Source organism: Dendrobates tinctorius, unplaced genomic scaffold (assembly GCF_039654945.1).
Source record: "Dendrobates tinctorius isolate UK_male_01 unplaced genomic scaffold, ASM3965494v1 ptg000022l, whole genome shotgun sequence".
NCBI classification, from domain to species: Eukaryota; Metazoa; Chordata; class Amphibia; order Anura; family Dendrobatidae; genus Dendrobates; species Dendrobates tinctorius.
This window is the reverse complement of record NW_027361690.1, coordinates 93,515,142-93,527,978: the sequence shown is the minus strand read 5'-3', so window position 1 is coordinate 93,527,978 and position 12,837 is coordinate 93,515,142. Positions and strand designations below refer to the sequence as shown.

Genomic DNA, 12,837 nt, shown 5'->3' with positions numbered 1-12,837 from the left:
AAACGCTGCGAAAACGTTTAAAAATCTTGTACAGAACGCACCCCATGCATTCCTTTGGCATTCCGCACATGCTGTGCTAATGCTGCGCTTTTTTCCACGGCAGAATCGCATCGCGGAAAAAATTGCAGCATGCTCATTCTTTTGTGCGGAATCGCCAAGAATTGCCGCGATTCCGCACCCATAGGAATGCATGAGAACCGCTTACTTCCAGCATGTGGCTATGCCCACCATGCGCGAAGTTAAGCGTCTCATGTGCGGTTGGTACCCACGGTGTGGAGGAGAGGAGACTGTCCTCCAGGCCCTGGGTACCATACCCCTGTAAAAAAAAGAATAAAAAATAAAAAATCGGGGTATATTTACCTTCCGACGTCCCGCGCTGCCTTCCCGGGCCACAGCGTTCCCAGTAATGCCTTGCGGCAAGGTCCTGTGATGACGTAGTCTCGCGTTACTATAGCGGTCTCGTGAGATTGCTATAGCAACGCGAGACCAACGTCATCACAGGTCTCACAAGGCATCGCTGGGAACGGGAGCGTCGCTGAGACTACGCGGGACGTCGGAAGGTAAATATACCCCGATTTTTTATTTTTGAATTATTTTCTACATTCTTTCTTTTAGTATTGATGCCGCATAGGCGGCCTCAATAGTAAAAACCTGGTCACACTTGTCAAACACTATGTTTGATGAGTGTGACCAACCTGTCAATCACTTTCCAAGCGATGCTTCAAATCGCTTGGAAAGTGCTTGAATATCGCACGCGAAAATCGCGGCAAAATCGCAAACATAATCGCGGTAAAATCGCGTGGAAAAACACACGATTTCTGGGAAGGAGTCCGGTTTTCAGTGTTCGGATTTAAACGCTACGTGGGCACATAGCCTAAAGGAGTTTTCCCACGATCAAAGTTCATTTTAAAGTTGATTTTAATCAATAGATCTTGCAAGAAGAATAATTTTCACAATTGGATGTGTTTAAATAAAATGTTCCCATGCTGAGATAATCTTATACATTTGCTCCTGCTGTGTACTGTGTAATGGCTGTGTCTGACCGTACAGGAAAATGGTCTGATCATACCACAGCTCCTAGGCAGGGGAGGAAGGAAAAGAGTATACAAGCAGGACAGCAGGGAATCACAGCTGATTCTTTTTGTGTGATAAAGCATTTCCCTGCATGTTTTTTAAAAAATGTTTTACTCTAAAGAAATTATTATTTGTGACCCCGTGCTGTAATATCTGTATACTTTTTTGCTTCCTCCCCTGCCTAGGAGATGTGGTATGATCAGACCATGTTCCTGTACGGTGAGACACAGCCATTACACAGCACACATCAGGGGCACCTTTATAAGATTATCTCAGCACAGGGAAAAAAAATTTAAAACACATCCAATTGTGGAAATTATTATTATTCCAAGATCTATTGATTAAAAGTAAGTATAAGATTTTTTTTCTACATTGGGAATATATTTGCGAAAGGGTTTTCACAAGTTGTGGACAACCCTTTTAACTGCAGCTCAGGGATTGACACTTATTGACGAGACCCAACTCAGCATAATGACTTATTTTCAAAGCATTACTCCATGGGAAAAAGTGTGCGAAGTAACTGATACCAATGGTTATCATGGTTTGGCTGGAATGAGCTACTTTACACAATATTTTCCCATGGATCATTGCATTAAAAATAAGTAGATTTACATTTGTCATGATGAACCACCAGTGCTTCAAATGAAAAGATCCAAAGAGATGAGGTTTAATGCTTCATGGTTGTAAACTTTTGTCTTCTGAACTATAATAAACCATCTATGTCTGTAGGGCAGAACCTTGTAGGAGACTTCAAAGATTTTAGAAGGAAGATTCTATTTGTAGATCAATGGAAAAATATGATTTTTTGAGTCTTCTGTATGTAGCTGAGCTGTGTAGATCAATATCTAAAAAAAGAGACAAGAAAGTTTGTTCTGCATGTGGTGAGGTCAGAATGTAGGAAATGGCTGCTGCAGAATTCTCGGCCATGATAAAGTGTAGAGATAATGTGATGGCTGTGTGTATTATACAGCTGAAGTCATGTAAGGATCGTTGGGTTAAATACGATACTTTAAAGCTCCATTTTAATGTTTCTAAATCTGACTGTCTGCTATGTTTACTGATCGAGCTGTTTTTCCAATCATATCGTTTTGAATTTCTCTAACTGTAATTATGTTAAATGATATTTCCAACTTTTATCCATTTTTAGTATATTTGCAGTCATTTCTGTCATATTCAATTTGTAAGAATTGACTCTATTTTAATTGCAGGAACCAACAAGAATGAGACATCATTTGGGCTTGAAATGTCCCAGGCAGGGTTTTCATCACATGTAGTGGAGGTGAGTTGAGAAGTTGGTAAAGTTACACAAAGAGTAGGGAATGTATGCAAAATACCGTAGAAAAGAATGACAATTGGCATTGGGACCGAGCATAGCGGCAGCGCGTTTGTTACCGCTGCAGTCACCGATCTAGCTGCAGTAATCATCTGCCATTGTCGCAGAAAGATGAGTCAACCAGACCAACATGGCTCCCAGCCAGCGGTACAGAGGGAGCAGTAGAGAATGGGTAGGTAAGCACATATTGAAATACACTACATGGACAAAAGAATTGATACTCATGTCTTAATCATTGATTTCAGGTTTTTCATTCAGTCCTATTGTACAAAGTATTTAAAATCTAGGCCCTTACCATGCTGTCTGCCATTACAAATATTTGTGATAGACTGGCTCTTTTATTGAGCTTACTGATACCAGCATGGTCATGTAATAGGATGCCAATGTTGTATGAAATCAGTTTGTTAAATTTCTTCTCTCCTAAATATTCCATGGTCAACTGTGAGTGGTACTGTTAGCAAATGGAATGGTTGAAGAGTCTCAACAAGTCAGCCACAAAGTGGAAGCCAAAAGTAGGGTCACTGAGAGCTGCGATGCATAGTTAAAAAAGTTGCCAACACTCTATTGAGTCAATGAATGCAGAACTCCATACCTTGGCTAGAATTAGCATCAGCACGAAAACTTGTGGGAGCTTCATGAGATGGGTTTCCATGGTCGAGCAGCTTTATGCAAGCCTTATATCACCAAGCATAGTGCCAAGATGAAGTACTATAAAGCCATTACTGGACTGTGAAGCAGTGGAAACAAGTTCTGTGAAGTGATGAATGACACTTCTCTATCTGGCAGTCTGATGAACAAGACTGGGTTTAGCAAATTCCAGGAGAACGTTGCCTACCTGACTGCATTGTGCCAACTGTAAAGTTTAGTGCGGGAGGTATGATTTTATGGGTATATTTTACAGGGGTCAACTTGGGCCCCTTAGTTCCAATGAAGGGTAATCTTAATGCTTCAACATATCAAAACATTTTGTATAATTGAATGCTTCCAAAATTGAGAAATCATTCTGTTCTAGTATGACTATGCCCAATGCCCAAAGCAGGTCCATAAAGGTATGGTTGGGTGAGCTTGGTGTGTAAGAACATGACCTGATGAACAGAGCCCTGACCTCATCCCCATCCAACACCTTGGGGATGAACTAGAAACAAGATTGTGAGACAGACCCTTTCCTCTGTGTCTGACCTCAAAAAATGCTCTTCTGAATGAATGGGCAAAAATTCCCACAGACATCTCCAAATCTTGTTGAAAAATTGGAGACTGTTATAGCTACAAAGGGGGAACCGAGACAATATTAATGCCTTTGAGTTTAGAAGTGGAAGCCATAAAATCTCCTGTAGGTGTATTATGTAGCATCCCAATACTTTTGTCCATATAGAGTATTTTTTTTTTTACACCAAGCTGGGCTCAAAATGAATGATTCATATGATTACATGCCTGATCCAAAGTCAAGGACCCACAGATCATCAATGTCAAATGTGACTTTGCTAATTATGCAAATTGTCTCTTCAGAGAGGAAGAGGACTAGAACTCTAGTGCCACCTATTGGAGGTAGCAATCCTAAAAGTCAATGTTGACCCTTTAACGAGCCTAGTTACATGACTTAGGATAAAAGCCAAGCCAGAATCTCCATTTGCAGACACTGTGTTTCGGGGTACTGCCCCTCATCAGTGCAAAGTGGGAGAAGATCTGGTTTGGCTGTGAGAGAGGCGTCTGACCGATATCCAAGAAGTATCATTTCTCCTTGAAACAGCAATAATGCAGTGTTATAAAATTAAATTTACTTTTTTGTATTGTGAAACCTTTTAAAATCTCCTATATATCACATTTTGCAAGATCTTTGCTTGCAGTCATTCAATAGGAGCCTTAAATATTTACTCTTAGTGGATAAGAATCTATCTTGGTGATGTGATGGACACTTGCTGGATGTGCATGGCTCATTATGGGACAGTTATTGGAGCGGTGTCTTGTAATGACTAACGAGCCATACACCTTTGTGACTATCACACAACACGGCTAGATTTTCATCCACTAGATGTTAACAGTTTTGATTACTAATGATATCTTTAAAACACCAAGGAATTGTAAAGAATAATGGATAAATTATTTTTTTTCTATTATGCAGAGAATAGCATTTTATGCTAAAAATGTAATTTAAACATTACAAACAAATCTGACTTAGGTGAGAAGCAAGAAACATACTCAAAATATACCAACTAGACAAAACTAACTTGACTTCTGTGTTGTCAGCACACACTCTGACCTGGGCCTCAGCAATTGACCCCATAATAACCTGAATGTTAGGTCCAAGTCTACAAGCCACAAATCCTTTAGGAGCATGACATTCAACCTTATTCCGTCCATTTCACTAAATGGATGGATTAAATGCTTCCTTTTTCCATAGGACATTTCTACGTTCCTTTGCTTCATTGTGGTTTGGAAACCAAGTATTGTATAAATTATATGTAAGGAATCCTATAAAAAAGGCGAAATTATCGTCTTTTAATATGGTAGAATGTGCCTTTATTATATCCTTTTCCAATATACAGAAACCCAATTGTTCTTGATCTCGTAACTCTTTTTTTAATGTGCCAACACAGAACACAATTTGCATATGCAGCACCTTACATTCTCACATTGGGTTCGCACCATCCACCACCTCTATTCGCATCAGTTATTAATATAATAATGAATTAAATTTAATTGTCTGGTTTAGAAAAATAATTTTCAAATAACTTGTTAGGAAATTTGGGGTTAATAGAGGAGAGGTCCTAATTCAAACCCTCCATTAGCAATTTTTACTCTTACCACTGAGCCTCATAATAGTCAGATACTTACTTTTCTGTACAGCTCAATTCCAGCAGTCATTTCATTATTATCACTCAACACTATCTCAAAGAGTCAGCTCAAGACTTCATGTTCTTATGGTCGATGTGACGACCATAATGCTTATCTCTCCACATACCACAGTTGCAGTAGACAAGATGACTCCCTTCAAAATCATGTTCAGTAAATAAAATAAAAAAATCTATAATTAGAGGACGAAACAGATCAGAAAATAAAATACGTTTTGGTTTATGGATTCAGTAAGTGTAAAAAAAATCTTGGTGATACCTTCTCTATAAGTATGTCTGTGAAGGAATTAATTAGTGATAAGCGAACGTGCTCAGATAAGGTGTTATATGAGCATGCTTGGGTGCTAACCTAGTGTCTTCAGCATGCTCAAAAAATATGTTCAAGTCCCTGCGGCTGCTTGTCTCGCGGCTGCTAGACAGCCACAACACATGCACACGGGTTGTCTGTTTGTTAGGCAATCCCTGGATGTGTTGTGGATGTCGAGCAGCCATGAAACATGCAGGCACGGGGACTCAAACATATTATTCGAGCACTACAAAGTCACTTAGTTAGTACCCGAGCATGGTCGGATAACACCTTATCTGAGCATATTCACTCATCAGTAGAACTAATAATATAAATTTGCAGTGTGTTTAGCCTTTTTTAAGTATGTTAAAGGGGGTGTCCACTACATATTTCTTTATTAGAAAATAGGCTATTGGGGATATATGGAAAAAAAAAGCAGATACTCACCCACCGGTCCCCTGCCGCTTCTCCACAGTGCTGCCTAAAGGGTCTTTTACACATAGCGATATCGGTAGCGATCTCGCTACATGTGACACTTACCTCCGACCGACCCCCCTGCTGGATATCAGTATCGCGCGACAACGTCCTGGTCCATTTCTTGTTGCCGGCTTCCTGCTAGCGCCGATGAGTGAGCCATGGTCACGGGCGGAAGACGGTCATCATCTCCGCGTCTGGCAGGTAAGTAACGACTGCCAACCGCTGGTACATCACTGGTGAGATCTGCCTGTGTGGCAGCTCACTAGTCACCATTTAGAGATGCACCAGTGATCCTGACCGGGTCATAACGTGGTTGGGATCGCTGGTGCATCGCTAAATGTAACGGGGCCTTATGTCCCCCTTCAGTCTCTTTACTTCTCCTAGCAGAGGGATGTCACATGACTGCTGCAGCCAATCAGAGTCCACTGACCTGCAGCAATCTTGACATTTCATCCAGGTTAGAAGAGAGACTGTTTCTATAGCTACAGTGCTACCGACAAGAGGGTGAGTATGTGTTCTTTTTTGTTTTATGACCCCATATGCCCATTTTGTACATAAATATATGTCGTGGACAAACTTTCAAGCCCTTCATTATTGCCTATTGTTTTGTGCGTTGACATCCACTTTTATATATTATCTGCATATCCTTTTCTTCAGGATGGGATTTTGCTTGGCGCTGTGGGTGCATATGACTGGAGTGGGGCTGTTCTGAAAGAGACCAGTAGCGGGAAGATGATACCACGAAGGGAATCTTATCTCGAAGAGTTTCCTGATGAGCTAAAGAACCATGGAGCATATCTAGGTAATCCTGGCGGACGGCGTGTTCGCAACGTGACTATAGACATGTCTGCTCTGAGGTCTGTATACTTGTGGGTCAATTTATTATCAGCTGTTAGTAATGTCCTTTAGCTGGGTTAGATATGGTTTCAGTCCCTCAATAATACAGGTAGTATATCCATGATAGAAATCAATAAAGAGGATCAGTACCAGGTTTTTGCCACCTAATCTGAGAGCAGCATAATGTAGAGACAGAGACTCGGATTCCACTTACTGGGCTCTTTGCTATAGATTAGATAAAATCACTGTTTTAAGAGCAGGAGATTATCATTAGAGGACTAGCAAACCTGCTGCCATGTAGTCCTTCATATTCATGAGCTCTGTATAACACCACTCCCACCACTGATTGATAGCTTTCTGCCTATGCGCAGTGTACATAAAACACGGGGTCATACAGGGCTCAGCATTCAGAGAACTGCTAAATCTGCAGCAGATAAAGCAGGGATTTTATCAAAATTACAGCAAGCAGCACAGCAAGTGACACATCGCTGGAAAAAGGGTCCCTACATATTCTGCTCTCAGATAGGGTAGTAAAAACTTAGTGACGGATTCCATTTAAATAAGAGTAATGTTACAAAACAACTGATTGATTTGAGATTTTGTGCAAAATATCTATTCATCCTTTACTAAAATTCTTTATTATCACTTTAGAAAATGAAAGAAGAATTTTATGTTGTGTTAGGCATAGGCCATATTATGTTTTGTACGTCTCTGTGGCTGCTTTCATATTGGATGGCCAAAAAGAGGCCTATACTATGTCTGGGCAAGGGTAGATGGGGACCCTTATCATTTCCCTATTAATACGGACCTGTCAGGAGTTTAGAGAAGCACTTCCATGTATATTTTTTATTAAATGTGTGTATTTGTGCATGTAATGGAGTGTGAGTGTATTAATATATTCTCCTACCGCTGCTCTCTCCAGTGTCCACCACCATTCAGTTTCGCTTCTGAATGACGTCACTGTAATTGTGTCTAGCGGGATCACTCTGTGATCTATGCGTGAGCTTGAGGTCTCTTTTACAATTTACGCCTATGGAACCTTGATCTGACACTCTATAGGCTTACATTGTAAAAGTCACTTCCTGGTCACACAGAGCACAGTGAGACCTGGAGAGTCTGCAGAGTGGTGATGTCATGCAGCAGAGGATAAGAGCAACGGAGAACTCTGGAGAGATCCTGGGTAGGTGAGTATATTAATGCACTCACACTATATTACATGAATATACACACATTTAATTAAAAAATACACATGGGAAGGCTTCTCTGAGTGTAACCAAACTAATTACATTACTGGGTAGAGTAGTTAAAGACGAGTTCAAACTAATCCTCGAGGTCTGGAAAGGGATTTTCTATCATTGAGGAAATCTATGTTGGATCTGTACTGTTTATAAATTTGCCTGCAAGTGCATCGAAAGCTTGCGATTCCTGCCTGTTGAATTGGTGCTCTCCTGTCTAGAGCCAGTCCCACGTGCTTGGTTGCTGTCTCTTTTGCACCTCTATGTTTTCTGCAATGCACAAGAGACGTCAATGAGGCCAATGCTTTAGCAATGTGGAGGATAGATGGATAAGTCAGGAATTGGCCCACCCTCAAAGCACTTAAGCCTCATTTAAAGTTTCAAAGATAATTTTCTCAGCAATGGATGATCCATTACTTTAGTTGCCAGAAAAGTATGTTTGAACGTGTTCTTTACTATCCTACCCAGTGAAAATAGTTTGGAGATCCTAAAGCTCCTGATAGGCTGCTTTTAAGAGCTAAAATTGGTTTATATGACAAAGCCCCCTCATCTTGGATTAATTTATCTAACCAAGGAGGACACCTTCTTCTATTCTGAAGGGACATTTAGGAGAATTTTCCAGGCTGGCTGAGTGTGTCCATGATGAGGTGGGATTTATAGCAAGTCGGACAACTAGTTATGAGTATCAAAGGCGGGTACCCCAAATATGGCGCCCTAGTACACATTATACACTGTAATGTGCCACAACCTATTCTACCCCGGTAATACCCCATCATTCGACCTGCAGCAGTGAGGGCATGAAAGGAGTTGGAGAGTCACAGGTTGGCCATCACTGGTCTAAGACTCGAGCGGTTGTTTTTATATACCCTAATAGTCACGTGGGCCTGATAATCCCCACTAAAAGAGCTCAGAAGTTTGGCGTTCTCACAGCAGTAATGATTTTTCATTTGGAATATAAAACATTTTATGCTACAGCCAAAAGTATCACATGGCAATATAAGTATCTGGGATAACCTATCTGCTTATACAATTATAAACCAATGGGGCTTATAATATGACATGTATACAGTCCTGGCAAGTCATTGTTACACATAATGGAGTTTACAAACTTAAATACCTCAAAGCAATTTCCACTAATATAGAAAATTAATCTTCAGCTTTACTTGCCCAGATCCTATCTCCCCTAAAACCTTTATTGGCTCTTGACACATTTTTTCCGAATTTCTCCCAATTTAGTAGCTGCCCCCTTTATCACATCAGATTTGCACAGTCTATACCTTCTCTTTATATATATATGAAGTTATTAGTTGAAAAACATTTTGTTAAAGGGAACCTGTCAGCCCCCCAGGGCGTTTTTCAGTTAAAGAGCCACCTTCAGCAGCACTAAGGCTGCATTCTGTGAAGGTGGCTCTTCTTTTTCTGACCCCAGTAATGCCAAAATATTGACTTTTATAATTAGCTCCTCATACCTGTAATGTGTCCAGCGTCGGACTGGCCCACCGGGGAACCGGAGGATTCTCCGGTGGGCCCTGGCATCTGGTGGGCCCTGGCACCTGCAGGCATACAGGGCCAGCAGTTGCCTAGGGCCCCCGCTGCTCCAGGGGCCCCCAGCCAGTGGTGTGTCGCACACCATGCAGCTGCTATGGGGGCCCCTGCCAGCGGAGCAGCAGCGGGTGTCAGGAGGCAGAAGCCCCTGTCCCCGCTGCTAAAGAGAAATGAATATTCACTGCGAAGCAGGTCTCCACCCCCAGAGGCCCCGCCCCCAGCCCAGTAAGCCGCTCTGCATCTGTAAATCACGGCCGGCGCCGCCCTCAGTCCTCTCTGCTCCTGGCTCACAGCCAGTGCGCGATGACGTCACTACATCGCGCACCCGCTGTGTGTCTGGCAGAGGGGGCAGCTCCTGACACTGAAGCCGGGATCAGCGTGGGAGCGAGGAGGAGAGGTGAGTATTGTGTTTTGTTTTGTTTTTTATATCTCTCTCGCTCTCTCTATCTGTCTCTCTCTATCTATCTATCTCTATTTCTCAATATATCTCTCTCTCTCTATCTCTCTTATATCTATCTATCTTTCTATCTCTATCTATTATCTATATCTATCTCTATCTATTATCTATATCTATCTCTATCGCTCTATCTTTATATCTATCTTTCTATCTCTACATCTATCTCTATATCTATCTATCTATCTATCTATCTATCTATCTATCTCTATATCTTTCTATATATATATCTCTATATCTATCTATTATGTCTATCTATCTCTATATCTATCTATCTATCTTACTCTATCTATCTCTATATCTATTATCTCTATATTTATTATCTATCTAGCTACCATCTATATCTATCTTTATCTATATATATCTCTATCTAATATCTATATCTATCTATCTCTATACCTATCTATTTATCTATCCGTTATCTATCTCTATATCTTTTCTCTGTATCTATCTATCTCTATATCTATATCTCTCGCTATCTATCGCTCTATCTCTATATCTATCTTTATATCTATATCTATATATCTATCTCTATCTCTCTCTATATCTATCTCTATTTCTCTCTATATCTATCTCTATATCTCTATAGCTATCTATCTATATATCTCTATCTATCTCTATATCTATCTCTCTATCTCTATATCTATCTTTCTATCTCTATATCTATCTTTATCTATTTATCTCTATATCTTTTCTCTGTATCTATCTCTCTATATCTATATCTATCTCTATATATATCTATTATCTCTATATCTATATCTATTTCTCTCTATATCTCTCTCTATATCTCTCTATCTATTTATCTCTATATCGATCTCTCTGTATATCTATCTATCTTTCTATCTCTATATCTATCTATCTATTTATCTCTATCTATTATCTATATCTATCTCTATCTATCGCTCTATCTCTATATCTATCTTTCTATCTCTACATCTATCTCTATATCTATCTATATCTATCTATTATGTCTATCTAGCTATCTCTATTATCTATATCTACCTATCTCTATATCTTTCTATCTTACTCTATCTCTATATCTATCTGTTATCTCTATATTTATTATCTATCTTTATCTATCTATCTATATCTATCTCTCTATTTATCGATCTCTGTATCTATCTCTCTCTCTATCTACCGCTCTCTCTATCTCTTTCTATCTTTATATTTATATCTATCTATCTCTATATCTATTATCTCTATATCTATCTACCTATCTATCTCTATATCTATCTATATATATATATCTGTTTCTCTCTATATCTCTCTCTCTATATCTATCTATATATTATCTCTATATCTATCTATCTATCTATCTCTATATCTATCTATCTCTATATCCATATCTATCTCTATATCTATCTCTATATCTATCTTTCTATCTAACACTATATCTCTATATCTATCTCTATATCTCATTATCTATCAATCTCTATCTCTCTCTTTATCTATCTATTGATCTATCCATCTATCTCTATATCTATCTCTATATCTATCTATTATCTCTATTATCTATATCTATCTATCCATCTATCTAGCTATCTCTATATCTCTCTATATCTATCTATCTCTATACATATCTCTATATCTAGCTATTATCTCTATATCTATCTTTCTATATCTATCTGTCTCTATATCTATCTATCTCTATATCTATTATCTCTATATCTATCTATCTCTATATATCTCTATATCTATTTTTATTTATAGCCATCTATCTATATATATTTATCTCTATATCTATCTATATATGTCTATATTATTATTACTATATCTGTATATCTCTATCTATTATCTATCTCTATCTATTATCTTTCTCTATCTATATATCTATCCATCTCTATATCTTTCTATCTATAGCTATCTATCTCTATATCTATCTATCTATCTATCTATCCATTATCTATTTTCTATCTATCTCTATATCTATCTACCTATCGATCTATCTATCTATATTTCTTTCTATATCTATCTTTATATCTATCTCTATCTATCTCTATGAATCTTTCTATCTATATCTATCCATTATCTACTTTCTATCCATTATCTACTATCTATCTCTATATCTATCTATTTCTACATCTATCTTTCTATCTATTTCTATCTAACTCTATATCTATATATCTATATAGCATTATACCCTATGAGGGGGTGCATTATTCCCTATGAGGGGGCAGCATTATACCCTATGAGGAGGCAGCATTATACCCTATGAGGAGGCAGCATTATACCCTATGAGGAGGGCAGCATTATTCCCTATGAGGGGATGCATTATTCCCTATGAGGGGGGCAGTATTATACCCTATGAGGGGGGGCAGCATTATACCCTATGAGGGGGGCAGCATTATACCCTATGAGGGGGCAGCATTATACCCTATGAGGGGGGCAGTATTATACCATATGAGGGGGGCAGTATTATACCCTATGAGGGGGTGCATTATTCCCTATGAGGGGGGCAGTATTATACCCTATGAGGAGGCAGCATTATACCCTATGAGGGGGTGCATTATTCCCTATGAGGGGGGCAGTATTATACCCTATGAGGGGGGCAGTATTATACCCTATGAGGGGGTGCATTATACCCTATGAGGGGATGCATTATTCCCTATGAGGGGGGCAGTATTATACCCTATGAGGAGGCAGCATTATTCCCTATGAGGGGGGCAGCATTATTCCCTATGAGGGGGGCAGTATTATACCCTATGAGGGGGCAGCATTATACCCTATGAGGGGGCAGCGTTATACCC

General features: G+C 39.3%; 1 protein-coding gene across 1 annotated transcript in view; it reads left to right on the top strand.

Moving 5' to 3' along the window:
• The window catches only part of ITGA11 (integrin subunit alpha 11), a 243,032-nt gene that overhangs the window by 152,506 nt on the left and 77,689 nt on the right, over positions 1-12,837 (top strand). The window contains exons 10-11 of the mRNA XM_073568948.1: positions 2,283-2,353; positions 6,677-6,821. Of these exons, the coding sequence (XP_073425049.1) occupies positions 2,283-2,353; positions 6,677-6,821 (216 nt within the window). The remainder of the gene's footprint in view (positions 1-2,282; positions 2,354-6,676; positions 6,822-12,837) is intronic.